Below are 20,776 nucleotides of genomic sequence, written 5' to 3'. Positions count from 1 at the left end.
CCTGAATTCTTCTTTTTTTTTAAAAAAAACAAAACAAACTTCATCTACTTCACTTATACTAAACACTGGAGAAATAAGAAGCTACGCAAGAGAAAATGTGAGGCGGGAACGTAATTGAAAGTGTCACTAATAAAAGCCTATTATCAGCTAAACTTCTATATGAAAAAGCTCTATGCTACTGTGTTTTCGGATCACAAATACTTACGCGTACAACAAAATTGAGCATAATCTTAATCTAACATGACCTTGTGTTAATAAGCAGAACTGATGGCAGCAGTGGTGAGACCAAGTGTGCGTTAGTTTTGTCGCGTCAGTATCAATTTACAAATGCGGGACTTTCAAAAAACGTTAACATGAACAAGCTTTGGTGTATCGGGTGTAGAAAGGACTGGTTCAATCTCGCTGCACACGTTCACCCTCTGTATGTTGAACATTCCCCCCCCCCCATAGCTCCGTTCATTGGACTTTCCCATCACAGAGATTCTCTCTCTCTCTCTCTCTCCCTCGTTCCTTTTCTTCCTCTCCTTTCTCTCTGCCAGCTGCGACCTTCAATAACACATGAGGTGCAGAGGCAGGAGAGAGCGAGTGTGACTTCACGTCAAAACCAGTGGAAGAAAGCAAAAAGAAGGGAGGTGGAAACGGAGGACAAACAAAGCAGAGACACCTACAAACACTGAAGTCATGTTTAAGTGCAAGATGGTTTTGATATGGAAGACTGTGAAAAGAGGGAGGAGAGGACAGATAAAAGGGGGAGGAGTTGCATTCTTCTTTTCCCTCTTCCCTCTTGTATCGTTCTTAAGTCCACGCCCATCTAAACGGATGGGCTGAGTTCAGTAGAAGAAGTATACTGTGGATGAAGAGAGGAAGTCGTTAGTCTGAGATTAGGTCACTTAAAACTAAACTCATAATGTGTTTACAGGTTTCAAGAATAGGTCAACTTGGTCACAAGAAGTCTTAAATTAAATTAAAGGTGCCATATGTAAGAATGTGGCCAAAAACAGTTACTACATTCAAATTCAAAATACCGAGGTCTTTTAGGTTTCGTTTTCTGACGTAACTGGCAACCCGTGGTTGCTCGGCAGCTGAGACTCTACTGACTGCAATGATTGGTAGACGGCGGTAGGTGGCGCCACATGCCAAAACATGATTTACAGTCTGCAAAATATTTTTTAAATGCAAATATTTTGTCTGTACTGTTGTTGTTGGTGAGTTCAGTTTGTTATATGAACATTATTCCTGAGTCTCTGTGACATATTAGGAGGATTTTATGATTTATTACATAATGCACCTTTAAGAATCAGAGCAGAAGGCAAGACATATGTGGCCATGTTTGAGAAGAAATTAAACTATATTATGCTGCCTTATACCTGCTGGCAGCCTTTCATAAGATAACAACAATATATGTGTTTTTCATTTCCTGTAAAATGAGCAGCACACTAGATGCCATCATATTATAAATAGCTGTAGAAGCCTTTTTTGTATGTAAAATGGCAAATGTGGAGGAAAGTCAATGTGTAATAATGATGCTGTAACATTAACAATAATCGTATATCTCTCTCTCAGCCATTCATCCATCCATTTTCTACCACTTTATCCTTCACACGAGGGCCACAGGTGGACCCAGCTGATAAAGGCTGAGATTTTCAACCAGTAAGATGACATTTATATGCATTAGTATATGTAAATTTCATCATTAAGATAAAATGCATAATGCAAGAAAGTCCAACATGTAATTACAATTCCTTCCACCTTTTAAATAAAGTTATATATTCATAAACACTCAGTCAACCAACACGAGGACAGAAGTGTATCCACTGTACTCACAGAATATTATTCCAACCACGATGACTCCAATGATGCCCATCATGATCATCATCTGAAAGAAGACAAAGACAGGATAATGGGACATCTATTTACAGTAACATCATGTGACTACAAAACAAAAGAGGACACCAGAGAAAGAGTCTGGCTCTGCTTCTGTATTTAAATGTCTGTAAATATTTCTCAGTCTGTAGTTTGAACTCACTCCTCCACAGCACGTTTACTCTTAATTTGAACCCTATGTTGCAGTAAATTCACATTATATACACAACAGTGGATACTAACAGACATAATGTGAATACATGATGAGTTGATTTCAGTGTGTGTGTGTGTGTAATGGAGCCTCACTAATGTACCTACCTTGCAGTTCTTCCACCAGTACTTGTTCTTTAGCTTTGCTGCACAGCTCTCGAACTGAGAGGCTCCGGCTTGGAGAGCATCCGCTCTGTCATCCAGCTCTGAGAGCTTCTGATCCCTTTCCAAAACCTTGTCCACGTTCACCCGCATGATATCCACCACCTATAGCCCACGGTGATGAGGAGGAGAAAGGAGTGGTGTGGACGTGAGATGACAGGAACCATAACACAGTTAAAGGTGCCATATGTAAGAATGTGGCCAAAAACAGTTACTACATTCAAATTCAAAATACAGAGGTCTTTGAGGTTTCTTTTTCTGACGTAACTGGAAATCCGTGGTTGCTCAGCAGCTGAGACTCTACTGACTGCAATGACTGGTAGACGGCGGTAGGTGGCGCCACATGCCAAAACATGATTTCAAAACATAAACATGATTTGCAGTCTGCAAAATATACTTTTTAATGCAAATATTTTGTCTGTACTGTTGTTGTTGGTGAGTTCAGTTTGTTATATGAACATTATTCCTGAGTCTCTGTGACATATTAGGAGGATTTTATCATTTATTACATAATGCACCTTTAAGGGAGTTTCCTGAAGATAGTGTTCTGTAAACTACACGCATGAATAAATAAGTAGTCTGAGTCCATTTGCTGTTTATAGCAGAGGCTGGTCAGAAAAAAAAAAACACAAGACCAGCAGTAACGTACAGTATTTTACACTCGGTCTGGCTTTTTTTGTTTCTCACCTCCTCCACTTGGGCCTGAGTCTGCTGTAGCCTGCGGTTGCTGGAGGTGTTGGGTGGGCCTGGAGGGGGGCCAGCTGGGGCTCCATCTGCGCCAGGGGCTCCAGGAGCACCGGGGGCTCCGGCTGCGGCAGCAGCATCTGGGGCAGACCTGAGAAGAAGCAGGTGGAGGAGGAGGAGGAAATATAACAATACAGTTCAATAAGCTGATGACGAATAGATGTTTAAGGCAGGTAGACAAGTTTTTATGTCCATATGCATATCATCTGAAGCAGAACATGGATCCAGTTAGATGCAGCAAAAAAGAAGAAAAACTGCATGTGCAGAAGAAAGATGTAGAGTGAGGAATGGGGGAAATAAAAGAGAACGGGTGAAAGTAAATGGTTAGGGTTTAAAATGAGATTAAAATGGAAGGGGAACAAATCTAGGACACAAGATGGACTGATTTAAGATAAAGAATACAGATAGTTTAGGGATTTTCAGGGTGTTGGGTTGTACGGTGATGGAGAAAGAGAGAAGTTGAGGATGGAAAGTGATTTGCAGTAAAAGAGGAAAGGGTTAAACCAGCAGAGGGAAGAGGAACATGAACAGAACAGGGGACACAAAGCTGAGCAGCTCAGGATCAGCACTGACTCAGCTGCAGGTCAGTGTCAGACAAATCAGTCAGACCTGGAGGCCAAGAAATAAATCTACATTTACAGATGATGAATCAAAGATCAGATCAGACCAACTGACATTAATGTTCCTCATCATCAAGCAGCTGGGAAAATAATCCATAATCCATAATATTATGTATTATAACACCATATTTAAAAGGTTTCAAATATAAACGAATACTGAAAGTGTTTTAAAACAGCAGAAAAGTCAACGGCAAAGGGACAAGATAATTAAAAGAGAGAATAAACGTAAAAATCACAATTAAGAGAAAACATTAAAAGGGAAATATTGTGTAACGAGATGATTTCAAGTTTTAACATTTAAGACAGAAAACAGCCAACTCTACAATTCATTATTTAGTGACGATGTGAATTTCACTTGCGTCAGCAAAACCACTCAAGCTCACAGAGAGAAACCAGTTCAGTTCAGACTGAAAACACCAAACATTCTTTTATAAACGTGTGTGTGTGTGTGTGTGTGTGTGCAGCTCCAGATTACAGACGCTGCGTTTGTTATTGTGTGGAAGGTAAAGGAGGAAAAAGCGCAGCAGAAAAGCCGCATTAATACTCACATCTTCTATGCAGCTGTTAGAAGTGACGCACGGGCAGCGGAGGGAGGGAGGAGAGGGAGGAGATGGAGAGAGGGAGGGTCTGAAGTACCACCACGACAGGGAAAAAAGAGAGAAGAAAGATCACAGAGGCGAGCAAAGACACTGGGTTTGTGGGCTGTGACTCCAAAGTCCAGGGTTTGATGGAGAAAAAAAGGAAAATGGAGGTTGTTGTTGTTGGCGCAGTGGAGCAGAGCGGGTTCCTCTGTGGCAAAGTGCCGCAATACTGTGCGGACGATGAGCTGGAGGAGGAGGAGGAGGAGGAGGAGGAGGAGGAGAGTCACTAATCCACCTCAGGTTCCTGCAGCTCGATGCTCCTGCTGATGCTGATGATGATGATGATGATGATGCGTCCTCACAGACACGCGGCTGCTCGGTCAGAAGCGTCTGAAGCTGCTGGGAAAACTGCGTGAAATTGTTTTTTGTTTTGTTTTTTTAAATGAGGAGAGTGAATGAAAAAAGTCCAGTCATGAAATTCAGCCGATTTCTTTAACCCCTTCCTCCTCTTTCTCTCTCTCTCTGTGCGCGTTCCGTCCGCGCAAAGTGTTGTGGCACTGTAGGCTACTGCAATAATGCGTCTCTCCTCCTGCTTCCTACACTTGGACTCGTATCGACGGTGCGGTACCCTCCTCCTCCTCCTCCCCCCTCCTTCCCTCTCTCTCTCTCTCCTCACACTTCGCAGTACTGCAGCTCTCAGAGTAGATGGGGCGGCAGGACGACACTGCGGTACAGTGCATGATGCCTATACAGTGTTGACTCGACTGTTTCCTCCCCTGGCCTGGGATTCTCCCAGCCCCCTCCTCCTCCTCCTCCTCCTCCTCCTCTTCCTCCTCTTCCTCCTCCTGGATCACAGCTCTCTGTTTAATTTCTGCTGCTGCCCTTGAATACATATATACATTTAGCATTTTGATGTTCACCATCTTCACAGAAGTAACAGGAAACACAGTGGTCACTGGGAACAGGTGCACGAGTCTCGGACATAAACACCCAGGACAGATGTGGCCTCCACAGACCAGTGTTAGTTAAACCATTATAAGACACTGAAAAACAAGATCTGGATTTTGACCCAACTTAACAGTAACACAGACCCTTTGCCGCTTTAGAAAACAAAAAACTGATCTCAGATCACCAACAAAACCTAACCTTTCCTGAATTGGCCCTAACATACATCCCCCCCATTGTCAAAACATATATATACATATATATATATTAACCTCTTGGCAAAGGTGTAATATACATATGAGCTGCAAAATACTATTTTTTTCCATGTTAAGTAAATATCTCACAACCCTTGTTACACATCATACATACACTTTTCCAGCTGTTTAAGACAGTGATTTGATCTAAAAATTTTGTTTTTCAATTCATCACTGTCTCTGTGCACACAGTGTGGTATAAATACACGTATTTAAAGTCTTCCCAGACGACTGGAGCCTGTTACAACATATTAGTGCCAATACCCTCATTGTGTACATCATGAAAACCTGTGTACACTTTGATTGGTTTTATACTGTAGTTTATAGTCTTTAGCCTAAACTTTTGTTTTTAGTATTAACAATTAACAAAAAAATACTTCAAAACAAAACAAAAAACAACAACTAAGAAGGCTTATTTTCCAATCTGTTTTAATAAAGTATTTTCAGGCTTTTATATCCTATCATTTGTTTGTCAAGACATTCATTATCTTGAGATCATAACAGGTTCAAAGACAACCAATATGTGTTTGAATAATAAACAGTAAATAACAAAAAAACACCTTCAATATACAGTGAGACGATTACTAAGCTAAGACTCAAACAGTCTCTGGTGTTAGCGATGTTTGCCAGTGCGATTGAAGCGTCTGTAGAGGAAATTAATCCTCTTCTCCATGTTGTGTCTGTCCAGAGTCATCATTCTTTCTCCCACCAACTTCCTCTTCCGAAGTAGTCGCTGCAGTTCATTACCTCTGAAGCCCTTCAACCAGCAGGGGGCCTTGATAATGTCTTTGGGATGAGCTTTAAAATCTCCTGCAGGCACAACAATAAGAGTATTACTTTACAAACAGACGAAGCTGAGAATAGAATAAAGACCTATATATTTAATTGTATAATTACAGTTGCTGCAGTTCTGATAAGAGTATACACAGCGTTTTTAGTCTTTTAGTAACTCAAAACCAGAACTAGCACAAACTTTCATATCATGTCTTTTGTTCTTCATATCATTTAACCACTTCCACAGCTCAGTCCCTAAGACTACATACCAAATAGTTTTTAATAATAGGCTGGTATGGTCAGTTTAACTTGATAAGGAGATATTTTCCATCTCTAATGAAGTGAATCATGTTCAGGACACTTACCTAATATGCCGATGTTATCATAAACTCCAAACATGCTCCTCTTCTCTGTCCACCTGTCCACAACCTTAGGCTGAGGGATGGCGTGCATCCTGATGAGGCAGCAAGAACCTGAAAACAACACAACGTTTCAAGTCAGACTTAAGAAAACAATAAATTAACATTTAAAACCAATGCTAAGATTTTGACATTAGCAAACACAGAATTAAACAGATGACATTGAAACAACAATATGTTTCCCAATTAATAATCATCATATAAATCATGAAAAAAAAAAATACAATTTAGGGCATAGCTAAGAAGATCCATGTTGTATTAACAACTAAACAACATACTGTATATTCAGACACCATATTTTATTGGCATTTAACTGTGGTATTTCTTCCCCAGCACACATAATATCTTCTCAAACTTTGTATACCATCACAAGCTGAGAAAATATTACCGCCTACGTTAAAATACAGTGGTGTAAATAGGCTGAGTAAAGTAGAGTTTGCACAGGGTTAGAGCTGAAACGATTAATAAATTAATCACCAACAATCGGTTTGAAGCTTTTTTCATGATTAAAACAAGATTCCTGATTGTTTTAGCTTCTTAAATGTGAATATTTTCTTGGTTTCTTTGCTCCACATGACAAAAAAATCATTAAAACTGAATCATTTTGGTTTGTGAACTAAACAAGAAAACATCATAATTTCCAGCTTTGACAAACACTGATCATTGTTTATTTAACATTTTCTGACATTTTATGAATCAAACGATTAATCGAGAAAATAATCTACAGATTAATCGGTCACGAAAATAATGGTTAGTTGCAGCTCTACACAGGAGGCAGATTTAATAAGACAATGATATGTGCTTTGAATTTAATAAATATAGGAACAATTCTAGAGCCTGCAATATATCCTAGGTCCACCAGGAGGCAACGTCCCACACTTTCTGATGCATTGATTGAAGCCGTATATCGGGGAAAATAACACATTTGACTATGAATTGCAAGAACAATAACTTTGACTTCTTCCACCACTGATCTGAAACATGAACTGAACGAGCAAAACACTAATGCAATGAAGGAGTGTGTAGTTTCAGGCCTCACCAGTGGACACTGTCCTCGCTGACTGCAACAGGCTCGCAGCATTCCGACAGAAAGACGCTCCGGCTCTCAGCAAACCTCCCACAGCAGACATGTCCGACCCTTTCTGTGATAAAACGTCAACAGAACAGTTAACTGTATTCTCATAACTAATGAAACACGACTGTTACTGATGGTGTTTGAAGCGTTAGATAGCCAGGTTTTTACTCTTTAACTCCTCCACACTGACCCTTAGCTTTAGCATTAGCTAGCACAGAGTGATGTCAGAGTACAAGTATATAATAACAATTACCTGTTTCCACGTCAGTCAACAACCTCGCGACAATGTTGCCTCTTTGTTAAGACCACCAGCATGTGAATAAGTGTAACCTCATACAAACACGGAGCGTTTTAAAATTACATTTACTGAGGCTGCGACATGCTACCAGTGGCCGCATCCATCTTGTGGTGTATCCCACAATGCATAGCGTCACCGGTACAGAATTGAACAAGTCGTGAACGTTTCATCCAGCAGAGGGCGCGAGCTGCGTTGAAGCAGCAGATTACAAATGCGTTGACTCGGTAGTTTCTCGGTACACTGGTACACACACACACACACACACACACACACACACACGCACACACGCACGCACGCACGCACGCACACGCACACACACACACACACGCACACACAGTTTGTGTTTTTTCCATAGTTTCATTGATGGAGCTCTTTTGTATTCTGTTAAATACTTTGAGACATACATGGATCATATGTGACAAATATTTATCTTATTTCAAAGAGTTACTGTTGCTAATATTATGCTCACAAACTCATTTATGGGTTTTTTTTTATTTTAAAGATTTTAAAGAACTATTGTAATAACTATACTGTGCATATACATACATATACAGTGGTTTATTTTTTGCTATCATGCACATTTAAGGGACAGACCAAAATAGTTTTAATTCAAAGTGGAAAAAACATTATTGATAGTACCCCAGATTCTGTTCAGGTGTAGCACTTTTTCGTGTGCCTTACATGCATTTGTGTAGTGGTTTTAAATTTGTCATCAGCTGCGGTTTACTGGCTGCAGAAAATGTCTGAGCCAGCCTAAAATCTCAGTTTGAAAATGTGGCCCAACTGAATTTGTAAATGAACAGCACTGCTTTAGAGTCTTCAACACACTCTTTCTGACTTGTGAAACATTTAACCTACTAAAAAAAGAACATTTCCCTGCTTTTTAGACCACATTAGACCAGGTTCAGATGAAAACCAACTATAGACTTGTCAAACTTCGACTGTATAACCCCAGAGGGACTGTAGATTCTTCAAAACAGTCAATCCACCAGAGCCGGTGCCCGTTTTTAAATATCTGGGAACACAGATTGACGCCTGCCTGTCTTTTACGCATCATGTTTACAATCTGCTTAGACAACTGAGGAATTGAATGTCATCAGACACACGTCAGCTCTGGTTTATCAACGCTTCATCCTGGCACAGCACCATTTAACACAAAACTGAACTCTCCCTTACAGTTAATCAGGCTATTGGTTCACTGCAGACGACCCATCTCACCTCCTCCATCACTCCTTCCATATAGCAGATGCTATAAAATCCCACTGGACCATGAGACCATCTAAAACAAAACCTTTATCCCCTTTGCAATAACCACCCTGACACATTCAAATCACTGCATGCTTTTAAGTCTATCTATTGTGTTTATTTACTGTAATATTATATAATAGAAACAGAGGAAGGATCCAGTCAGTTCACTGTGCATCAGTGTACACACACACTGTCGTGCAGCTCAATCTGAAGCAGTGTCAGCAAAAAGAAAAGATCAAAAAGAGTTTGATCTGAAAGCATGAAATTGCTGATCATCATATACTTAATGGAAATGACAGTAATGTCCATGAGATGATGTTATAGGGGAATATTTCTACTATATTTAGCCCTAGTTGTATTTGTACTTGTGTTTGAATACTTCTAACGTCATTGTAGTCTCTCACACACACACACACACACACACACACACACACACACACACACACACACACACACACACACACACACACACACACACACACACACACACACACACACACACACACACACACACACACACACACACACACACACACACACACACACACACACACACACACAAACTTGAACACACGCACACACACACACACTGAGGAAGAGACGCAATCGGTTACTTTCATTCTTACTGTTGAAAAGAACTGGGTGGAATATTTGTCATTTTCAAAGAAACAACTGCTGCACAAATCGTTGTCTTTATTTCGTTCTTGCTAAGACGTTGATGGGCTTGTGGAAATTTAAACAATTCAAACATATAACACCTGACATCGTCTGTGCAGAGAAAGGTCGGTGTCTTTACTGTAAGTGTGTAGGACGTGGCTGCACAGCTCATTTTTACATAACTTTTGACTTGTGCACAGGGTTATGAAAATCAACCAATACAAAGTAGTCAGGGACAAAGTCCATTAATGTGTTAAAATCTACTTTTTTCTTTTAGAATAAACCCCCTTTTGCCAAAGTGTTTATCTGATGACACTTGAGCTCTGCATCTCAGATCCTGTGTCGTATATTGGTGTCTCAGTGCGGCGCTGGACAAAATGCTGACATGAGAAATTTAAAAATGTTTCAGCGCTCTGCTTCCTCTGCCAGTAAAACTGAGTGGAACATAGCTTATCATCACCTACACATTCACAACAGATTACCGTGCCATCTTCATATCATTTATTGACAACCAACCACAGCCGTGGTTATAATAACTCAGAAAATGCTTGTTCTGAATGAGAGAAGTGTCTTTCCTCTGCTCTGCTCACTGACACGAGCAGAGGTAAATCTGTGAGATCTTAGCACAGGAAGAAACGAGTCATTTGATGAAATTTCTACAGAAGAAATTTGACTATTTTCCACCCCCTCCTTTTTTTTCTTCTTTTTACTTACTTACTTATTCATCGCATCCCTTTAAGCTGAGAGTTTAATTGTTTCCATATGAGGGGCATTTTCCCCACAGTCCCTTCACATCATATTCAGATACAGTGGTAGTGACTAAATATCAGCTGTAGGAAAGACCACTTCACTGACCCCCCGAGTCTTCACCTCCCCTCTTCTGTCAGCTTTGTTTTCAACATTACACCAAGACGAAGCCACAAACCAAAACAATTACAGGACTAGATATTTAAATGTGAAGACCGAACGTGTTTGACGTGAGGGGGAAGAGTGGATGGAAGAGGAGATGAAAAGATTCATATTGTACTGTCAGTCACAGCAGCAGTCACATGGCTGATACCAAGGAAGATGAAGAAAAACAGATCTGAGGTTTTCACCCACACACTCTCAGGTGATGCTATCTGTCTGTCTGTCTACAGATAGATAGATAGATAGATAGATAGATAGATAGATAGATAGATAGATAGATAGATAGATAGATAGATAGATAGATAGATAGATAGATAGATAGATAGATAGATAGATAGATAGATAGATAGATAGATAGATAGATAGATAGAAAGACATACATACAGACAGACACATAGATAGATAGATAGATAGATAGATAGATAGATAGATAGATAGATAGATAGATAGATAGATAGATAGATAGATAGATAGATAGATAGATAGATAGATAGATAGATAGATAGATAGATAGATAGATAGATAGAAAGACATACATACAGACAGACACATAGATAGATAGATAGATAGATAGATAGATAGATAGATAGATAGATAGATAGATAGATAGATAGATAGATAGATAGATAGATAGATAGATAGATAGATAGATAGATAGATAGATAGATAGATAGATAGATAGATAGAAAGACATAAATACAGACAGACATAGATAGATAGATAGATAGATAGATAGATAGATAGATAGATAGATAGATAGATAGATAGATAGATAGATAGATAGATAGATAGATAGATAGATAGATAGATAGATAGATAGATAGATAGATAGATAGATAGATAGATAGATAGATAGATAGATAGATAGATAGATAGATAGATAGATAGATCAGAATTTCTACAGTATAAAGGAATAATTTTAATGAATTTTTGAAATTCAGTAAATGATCCATTTGCCCTGATGCACTTTGACAGTGAACTGACTTTAGTCTCAAAAACAAAAAGTATCTCGGAATGACTTGAAAGTTACCATCATAATAGTCGGCATCGCCCTGAACAAGGATACGTTGAAAATATTTGCAAACCTCTAAAGGAATAATTTGAACGATTTTTTGAAATTCAGAAAATCATCCAACCTAAAGTCAATGACATGTAACATGTGTTTCTTAACAAAAGTGCCTTTAACTGTGTGCAATCATATTTTTTCAATAGATTATTGAAATGTACAAATAAGATAAATAGTCATTTAAATGTAAAATACAGTGAATGTAATTTTAAATATCAGTTTACACTGTATTTTTTATTTACAGTACAAAACTGTAAATTCCAGTAACAGTAAAAAGATGTTAATATTACAGAAACATAATGGCAACCCAGCTGCCAGTTCTTTACTTTTTTTACAGGAACATTTCTAACATTGTAGATAGATAGATAGATAGATAGATAGATAGATAGATAGATAGATAGATAGATAGATAGATAGATAGATAGATAGATAGATAGATAGATAGATAGATAGATAGAATGATAGATTGATAGATAGATAGATAGATAGATAGATAGATAGATAGATAGATAGATAGATAGATAGATAGATAGATAGATAGATAGATAGATAGATAGATAGATAGATAGACAGACAGACAGACATGACATTTCATACAAGGTTACATGTTCATGATCGTGCATAAAAAGTCACTTGTTCCCGTCAGTGTTAAGGTGTTTCAATGAACCACAGCAGATATTGTTGTAATACAATGTGTTTGATAAGAGTTGTTCTGTCAGTGTTGGCCTGTTTCTACTTTAGTGGCAGTGATACAAGAACTGACGACAAGGAAAACAAAGAAGCGAGAATGGAGGTGATGATTCACTTTCATGTGTATCCATCCAACCAAGACACTAAATGACCTTGTTCCCATAACAGTGATGGTGATGATAATGGTGATGATGATGGTGAGAAGTATGAGTTAACTGCGCGGTTGTAAACACAAGTGCCGTCACTACCGGGATGATGGAATAACGGTGGTTTTATCATTGCACTTGTGTTTGTCTCAGTTTCACAGCAACAACCAGAGCTTCCCTGAATGACACAGACCTTATTTTGTAAACAAGCAACATTATTGCAGCGTCAGAATCTCACAATTTTGCACATTAATTTACCTTTATTTAACCAGGACTTTCCATCGTGATTAGACATCTATATTACAGAGAAGACCTGGCAAAGGTAGCAGCCATACAAAAACAAAATGATATAATTAAAAGTATACTTGTGTTTAGTTGGTACAAAAACTTTCACTCAAGTCTAAATGATGCTGCCATTCACGTAGAGTACACTGAACATGACAGTGTACTGTAGCTTGTACTTTGCAAATAATTAAATAAATAAAATTCAATAAAATTAAAATGAATAAATAATAAATGGCATATTGTTATGTGTAAGAAAACATAATGAAGGAGAGAGAATCCGTGGGAGGAAGTGGGTCTCCCTGTTTGTCTCAGTCTTACAGTTTCCAGGCTGTCAATGTCAGACCACATCAAAGTCTGCTTTGTCACATGATCAGCAGAGGAATCACTCTGCCCACGTCAGCACCCACGCGCTCATATATAGACTCATCAGCCCGACTCAGAAAATCACATCAAGCACAGAGAAGATAGATAAGCAAAGAGAAAGACTTTCAGGAAGTGGAGAGAAAACACGTCTTAGTGAAAGAGGTTACCGAGGAAATTTGTGTATTTATTTGAAAAGCAAAATGATGTTGTTGGTGTGTTTCACCTTTGTTTACGTTACTTTTCTAATGACAGGTAAATATTTTTTTATTTTACTTTAAACCATCTTAATTAGTAATAATAAAAAAAAAGTAGATTTGTTTTTGCAGACTCTCTGAAGTGAATGTCTCTTACTCAGGAGCTCAGTGTGAAGTCACAGAGGTGTTTGCTGAAGCAGGCGCTCCAGCTGTGCTCCCGTGTCAATCTACAGACGATACTCCCTCTACCATCATTTGGAGTAAAGCTAACAAAGGGTAAGACACATTTTTCCCTCACTTGTCATTATTGTTTTGTCTTCAAATCCCTCTACATTCATAACAACACTTTGTTGATATGCTGATGACGCTGTACTCCTACACTTCCTACCGTAGCACAGTTTGGAGAAAGCTAAAGAGTGGACTGCAGCACTTTGGTTCTAGCTGGACAAAGAATGGGATCCAACGCGTACAATGCCCTCACCCCCAGTTTGTACGAGGCGACTACAGCCTGCTGATTAACAATGTGCGGCAGGACGATGGAGGAGTTTACTCCTGCAGCGTGGAGGTCGGAGGATGGGTCACTGAAACCCTGGTCATGCTCAGAATCATCACAGGTAAAAGACACTAAGCAGAGATATTTAGCCCAAAAGAAATATGGTCAATATACTATTGTACCTTAATTATACATCAAATTCCATGAATCTTATTTAATACCAATGACATGAATGTCATCCTCCGTCACAGTGTCCAGCTCTCCGTCCGAGCCCATACTGGGCAGGGACGTTTCAGTCACTTGTGATGTGACGCCTCGGCCTTACGGGGCCTCTGTGCGGTGGATGTTGAACGACAGTCCATTTTTGTCAGAGACCGCGGCCGTCTCGGACTGGACCGTGACGGAAACGTTGGCTGCGAGGCTGTCAGGAAACTGGACGTGTGTGGTGAGCTTCAAGGGCAAAGAAGGGCGAGCATCAACAACCCTGTCAGTGAGAGGTGAGAGTTGTCGGAGAAAAATCGTCGTCACACTGCGCATCGTTATCTTTCTATGCAGATGTTCTGAAAATATTTCCTTTGTGTCCATTTCAGGAATCGTCCAACCACCCAGTGACAACACTAAGGTGTATGCTGCTGTGGGCTCTTCAGTCACACTGCCATGCGTCTTCTCCGCGGGGATGACTCCATCCTCACCAGCGTGGGACAAACTGCTGCCTGGGTCTCTTTTTAAACCGGCTCCCAGTCTCCTGCTGCCCTCCCTTTCTCCATCCTCACCGTCCTCTCAGCCTCCTTGGGATACATCCACCACTTTGAAAGAGGTTGGTTTAAAGGACGAGGGCAAGTACAGATGCTCTGGGACCATACAGGGACAAAAGCTGACTCGGGACATGCAACTGGTCATCGCTAAAAGTAAGCTGACGCGGTTTCAAAGTTACATCTGATATATTGCTTTGCGATTGTTTAGTACATTGTTATTGTTGTGTGGTTTCAGTTGACAGCAGCGTTCCATCAAAGAGAAAAGGCTTCGTGACTCTGACCTGCCAAATGTCCGACGACAAGGACGTCACCGAATACGAATGGGTTCACGTGACCCACGACGTCAACGGCACGCGGTCAGTCGGGTCCATTCAGACGGGGAAGACGCTGAGTATCAGCCTGGCGTCAGAGGAGAACAGGGGCGCGTGGACGTGTCGCTTCTCGGGCAAACAAGGCATTCTGGGAAACATAACCTACCAAGTTCAAACGATGAGTAAGCGGAAGACACGACGACACAAAAACGCCGGATTGATTTCCGCATAAAACGTCCTATTGTGTCTTTATCTGACCTTTTTTTCCCTTGTTTCTGTCTACAGGTGGTTTGAGTGGACAAGAATCCACAGGATTTTCACATAACACCGCCGCTCTGGTCGGACTCAGTTTGCTCTTACTTTTTCTGCTGCTGATTCTGGCTCAAATGTACAAGAACCACCGAAGGGTAAATATCTGAGCTTCATTCAAAAACTCAAGGTTTTACTGAATTATTTCAGTTTTCCATGCAAAATCCTGAAATAAGGAAAAAACACTATGTCTGTGGAGAATCATCCACGTCCACATTTTAATTAAAAAGTTATAAAAAAGGATGTCCTTAAATCTAAATGCTGCTGTTAAAACTTTTCATTTGCTGCACTGATGCACTTGTGACATGTGGTTACTAACATTTATCTTGTTTTGCAGAGAATATATATATATATATATGTATATATATATATATATATATGTTCATATATTCATAATTGTGTGATTTTTTTTCAATATTTGTTTTAACTCTCTACAGAGGAAGAGAGTCTTTCCATACCCAGCGCTGGAGACGATTGTTCACACCATCGCCAATGAGCGCGAAGTGAGAGAAAGAAACCAAGTGAAACAGTAAAAACACATTAAAGACAAAGGAAAAAGTCTGTCTTCTTCATACACGTTGGGAAGCTTTTGTTTGCACAGTTATTGTATAATAAAAATGTAGCTGAAATGTTGTATGTTAAGTATATATTGCTGCCGTTTCAGCTGTTTTAATTGCAAAGATTGTATTTTGCTTGTATATACACTGTGAAAACAGACTGCTTTGTACATAAAGTGCATTTTAACAGAAAAATACATCTGTTTTTTATTTGTTACGTTATATAAAATCAGGTTCAAATTGTTCTTGATATAAATTAATTATATAAAAAAATACATTACACAAATTTCTGTATGTACTGTAGGTAAAAAAAAATCTCATTATTATACATTAACTACAGGTTTGTACAACGATCACACCGTCTGTAAAGGAATGTGTCAACGAAGAGTGGACTGAGCTGCAACTCTCAGACTAAAACTATCGACTCCATTTTCATGATAAGCCAAAAATGTGGCGCGTTGCATTCCGTGATGTCAGATTGTGTGTGTGCAGCACAGTTCAGTGTCAGAGCTACACCTGACTACACTTGCCCTCTTCGTGCTCTGGGAAGTGGTGAAAGTCAAAAAAGGACAACGAACGGGTGATGTCTTCCAGAAGTCCTTCATCTCTCGGTTGTAAATGGTCCATGACTTCTTCATCATCAAAGCACCAGCCTGGCCAGTCCACATTTACACCTTCTGAAAAGGCAACACTGAGAGAAAGAGAAAGAAAAGTTATTTCACGTGCCTTTATGGTTTAGATTATAGAATCTAATTAGAAAATATAAAATGTCATAATCAGAGGTGGAAAGTAATGAATTACATTTACGTGTGTTACTATAATTGAGTAGGTTTTTTGTGTACTTGTACTTTGCTACATTTTCAATCACGCACAAAATGTTGGCCTGAATTTTAAATAAATAAATTCACGCCAGGTGAACTGGCATTATTTAAGGTCCCTGAGTGAGAAAGTTAAAGTTGATTTGATGGATTTTGATACATTATGACAAAGTGCAGACAAAAGTGTTGTTTTGTCAGCACTTTTAATTTGTAAAGGTTTGCCTTTAAATAAAAACAGTTAATGTGAGATTTGTGTCCCTTTGTCCTTTTTGCACGAAACCCGAAAAGAACCCAAACCTTGTTTAAAAAAAAGTAACTAAGTAACTTTAACTCTGAGTAAAGTTACTTTTTATAACTTTAACTTGCATACATTTTTAGACCAGAACTTTCACTTGTACTTGATGTCATTGATTAGGACTATCTAAATAATACTCTTATTAGCCAATTTACATAATGGGATACACGGTACACTCAATAAAAGAAATGTAATGTCTCTTATGTCAAATTTTAAAACATCAAATTCATTTTAGCAAATGTAAAAGGTACGATGTGACATATTTACGAGGGTTTATGTGCAGCACTACCAGAATGTGAGTTTAACTTGTTTGATTTTCATTGCCTTATCTTTCATGTACTTTAATCAATGGCCTTGTTTTATGGCCTCCATCTTGTGCCTGTTTCTGCAGGAGCCTGAATGGTTTAACCAGCCAGAGCGTTCCTTTCCACTTCATCACCTCTCACTCATGCACACTCTCAGTTCATTACTGCTGTCATTTCCTAACTATTATCCTGCTACTGCCTTTTTGAATATGTCGTTTTCTTTCTGCTTCAGTCCACATTTGCATCTGTAACACTTATTCAGAGCCCCCGACAGTCTTGTCACTGTCACTTTAGTTTTGCACCCATGTGCTAAATCCTTGATTTGGATTATAAAATCCATCTTATGTGCACAAAAAAAAAAGGAATATCACTTCCTGGGATTTAAGGGGCTTCGTCAGTAATAAAACCTCATATTCATGTCATTCGCTCTGTCTGATTGAATCAATTTCAGTAGACAGTTGGACGACTTAAAGGTCAATTACAGAAAACCAGTCAATTCCAGAGTATGCATCAGTATTTCCTTTGAAGAAAGAGATGCACAATGTTTGTCATATGATGTAAAATCTATGAAAAGTTGCTCTGGAGAGAGTTGACAGTGGGGTCAATCTAAAAAAAACTGAGCTGTAAGCTAAATAACATCATATATATAATAAGAGTGAAAGGAAATCGTCAGATATAGACTGTTTTGTCCAATTTAAATATTTCGAGTTCATACATACATAAAATGTATTTGTTGCACCTTTACATAAGTACAAATCACTATCCATTCTTTTTCATTCTTTTCTGTTTCTTTTCACCTAACTGTATTTGTTGATTTGTTATGTGCTACTTTAGTGACAGCTAATGGAGGTCCAAATAAATAATAAGTAATGTGTGTGTTAGTCATTTAAACATAACTCATAGTGAATAGAGTACTTTTTTGTCGTACGAACCTGTTTCTACTCTCGTGCTCATCTCCATCTACCAGCTGCTCTTTCCACCCTTGACTCACTGTGAGCGCCCTGTGTCTCATCAGCTCCACCTCCTCCTCCTCCCATTCTGTGTCACGGTCTCCCTCACTGGGCGAGGGTGAAGGTGTGTTGGAAAACGAGGGGGAGGGAGGACGATATGGCCTCGAATTCGTCTTTTTCACATTTCGCCCCGGTTTCAATCCATCGCGATCCCTCACTCTCACTTTGGCTCTCTGCAGAAGACCCTCCAGACGAGAGGGGTTAGTAAAAGACATATCTTGCTCTTGGGGTAAAGTGTAAAGGCTGCTGGAGTGCAGGCGAAGTCCATGCCCCGCCTCAATCATAATATTAGGAATGGAAGCGCTCCTTTGGGTCTTCATTTTGTTCTGTGTGTTCAGATTAGGCAGCTCAGACTCAGAAAATGTCACTTGATCCGATGAGTCTCTATCATGCTTGTGCCAAAACATGCCTTGGTTTGGTTTTAGGGATCCAAGCTTGAGGACGCGGTGTGAATCTGTATTCTGGCCAGAAGGAAGAGAGTTTCTCTTGTTTTTGAGGCGGTAGTCAGAGTCAGAGTTAGAGGACGAGTTGCTTGCAGCAGTCCAGCCTTTAGCATGCTGCCTGGACGTCTGGGTGAAGAGACCCTGGTGGACGCTGACCGGCCTCCTCCTTCGTAACCGAGGTGACTTCAAATCTGTTGAAGCCCCCCAAGCCTCGGAAGATGCTTTCATGTCTGCAGACTGACTGTAGGTGGACCTTCTCCTGATGTCTTCATTCACAGACTGAGAATGTCCTTTTCTTAAAAGTCCTCCTTCTCCTGGTGCTCTTTGAAACTCAGGACCTCGCCATTCTTTCTGTGGCGTTGTTGGTTGGTAAGGAAACGTTAAAGTGCTATCTTCATCGGTTGGGTAGTCCACATCTGGTAATCCGACTAGTAAAAAATGGTGTGGTCTCCCAATTGTGTTTGATCTTGGATCTTCGGCAGTGCTAGGATTAAAAAGATCCAGAGTAGGGCTAAATTGTGCGCTCCGGTTAAAGGTCATGCTTTGCTCTTGTATTATGTGAGACTCAACCATTGGCTCTTCTTCCATTGCGTAGTTCCCCCCTCCATAACCCCTCACTCCCATTTCTATCCATTCATATTCTTTGAACGCTTGTTGTTGACCATGAACGATCTTACGTACTGACATATTTTTACCGTCACTGTGCTGGGACTGCCAAAAAGCTAATTCGCTGTTGTTAGTGATCACATCTTCTGCAGTATGGTACTGTGCCTCCGCGTCTTTAGGTGGCGCCGTCCCGTTTAATGACAGTGGCATATTAAAGTCCTCAGAAAGTCCATCCTCAAAATGCTCTTTTGTCTCCACATCATCCGTCTGGGCTTCTTTCGCAGGTTTGGTCTCTTGCTGGATTTTCCAGTTCTCCAGTTGTTTGTTGCTCTCCATCTTTCTCATGTTTGTCAGAGATACCTGACAATGAAACATAGAGATAAGAAGATAAATAAATCAACAATGTATTTGTTATTTGTGTGTAATACTGTTTCACATAACAAGACTAAGGGTGAATTCCAATTCCTTGCTTAACCCTCAATCTCAAAAATGTTCTCCCTCTAGTGCAAGTGCTGTCCCGATTCTCAGAAAAATTAAGTTGAGGCCAAGTTTAAGGGCTGTATCGCCCTCAATATTGAGATTTTCCGAGGACCACCCTTGGGAGCAAGGGCTACCCAGAATGCTTTGCGTGTTTTCACATAACAAAGATGGCGCCGAAAGCAGCAAAACGAGTACGCTACAAATGAAGTGTTTTCTTTGTTAATAGAGATATAAAAATTATGAAAACCATTGTATTATCTTAGTTTAGGCCCATATTATGGATTACTGACGTCATTGTTGCGTTACATTTATTTTTATTTTGCGATCTTTTGTCAATAGTCGGCCGGTGCGGACAAGCGATGGTTTGCTATGGTTTACTTTTCAATAAGTCGTGGTGTGTGGTAACTGTCAGCTGAATATTTGTATGAGTATCATCTTATAACTAACTGACAACCTAATAACTTGACTGACAAACGGATCAGAATAAATAATCCTGACGTAAATGTGTTCTTCTTCTTCTTCTTTTTTGGAGTTGACAGACTGGACGCAGCTTTGGCGTTATTCTGCCCCCTACAGTCTGAAGACGTATCTGCATTTAAGGGGTGTCCCATTTCTAAGTGACAAAATAACCCTCAACACTTGGTTTTGAGGGTTAGTTAAGATTAAGGGTTAAGATCGGAATTGGAATTGGCCCTAAGTATTCAGAGTCAAGTTCTCAAGATTCCAGCAATGTTTATTGTTGCTATGGAAGTGATGGGGATAAAGAAAGAGCTTTCCCTTTACACGTCTATGAAAGACCTGTTGTACCTGTTAAGCATGAGAATAATTTAAACTATTAGTAAGGATGATTCATCCTGATTGGGACGTGCATATCTAGATCTCCAGATATCT

General features: G+C 39.6%; 3 protein-coding genes across 3 annotated transcripts; 1 reads left to right on the top strand and 2 right to left on the bottom strand.

The window, feature by feature from the left end:
- Positions 1-1,780: 1,780 nt before the first annotated feature.
- LOC310931018 (vesicle-associated membrane protein 3-like) lies at positions 1,781-3,239 on the bottom strand (the record flags this gene model as incomplete). Its single annotated transcript, XM_083894092.1, has 4 exons — positions 1,781-1,876; positions 2,182-2,340; positions 2,923-3,070; positions 3,235-3,239. The coding sequence occupies 4 exons, from the start codon at positions 3,237-3,239 to the stop codon at positions 1,781-1,783; spliced, it is 408 nt and encodes a 135-aa protein (XP_083750218.1).
- A 2,558-nt stretch (positions 3,240-5,797) lies between these two features.
- Positions 5,798-8,050, bottom strand: mrpl51 (mitochondrial ribosomal protein L51). Its single transcript, XM_083892248.1, has 4 exons — positions 7,901-8,050; positions 7,612-7,714; positions 6,519-6,626; positions 5,798-6,189 (listed from the first exon to the last, which is right to left on the bottom strand). The coding sequence occupies exons 2-4, from the start codon at positions 7,700-7,702 to the stop codon at positions 5,993-5,995; spliced, it is 396 nt and encodes a 131-aa protein (XP_083748374.1). The 5' UTR covers positions 7,703-7,714; positions 7,901-8,050; the 3' UTR covers positions 5,798-5,992.
- A 17-nt stretch (positions 8,051-8,067) lies between these two features.
- lag3 (lymphocyte activating 3) lies at positions 8,068-15,904 on the top strand (the record flags this gene model as incomplete). Its single annotated transcript, XM_083894081.1, has 8 exons — positions 8,068-8,083; positions 13,665-13,779; positions 13,897-14,117; positions 14,248-14,493; positions 14,587-14,904; positions 14,987-15,244; positions 15,348-15,469; positions 15,809-15,904. The coding sequence occupies 8 exons, from the start codon at positions 8,068-8,070 to the stop codon at positions 15,902-15,904; spliced, it is 1,392 nt and encodes a 463-aa protein (XP_083750207.1).
- Positions 15,905-20,776: the final 4,872 nt, after the last annotated feature.

Source organism: Microchirus variegatus (assembly GCF_963457635.1).
Source record: "Microchirus variegatus genome assembly, chromosome: 1".
In the NCBI taxonomy this organism is placed as follows: Eukaryota; Metazoa; Chordata; class Actinopteri; order Pleuronectiformes; family Soleidae; genus Microchirus; species Microchirus variegatus.
Note: the sequence above shows the minus strand (reverse complement) of the source record. Positions and strands in the feature narration are given on the sequence as shown.

What these genes read in the sequence shown, in the direction of transcription:
- mrpl51 (XM_083892248.1), bottom strand. Translation starts at nt 7,702, where the DNA reads ATGTCTGCTGTGGGAGGTTTGCTGAGAGCCGGAGCGTCTTTCTGTCGG. An exon ending in AGCGAGGACAGTGTCCACTG is followed by an intron (nt 6,627 to 7,611) that starts GTGAGGCCTGAA and finishes TGTTGTTTTCAG; the next exon opens with GTTCTTGCTGCCTCATCAGG. An exon ending in TGATAACATCGGCATATTAG is followed by an intron (nt 6,190 to 6,518) that starts GTAAGTGTCCTG and finishes TTGTGCCTGCAG; the next exon opens with GAGATTTTAAAGCTCATCCC.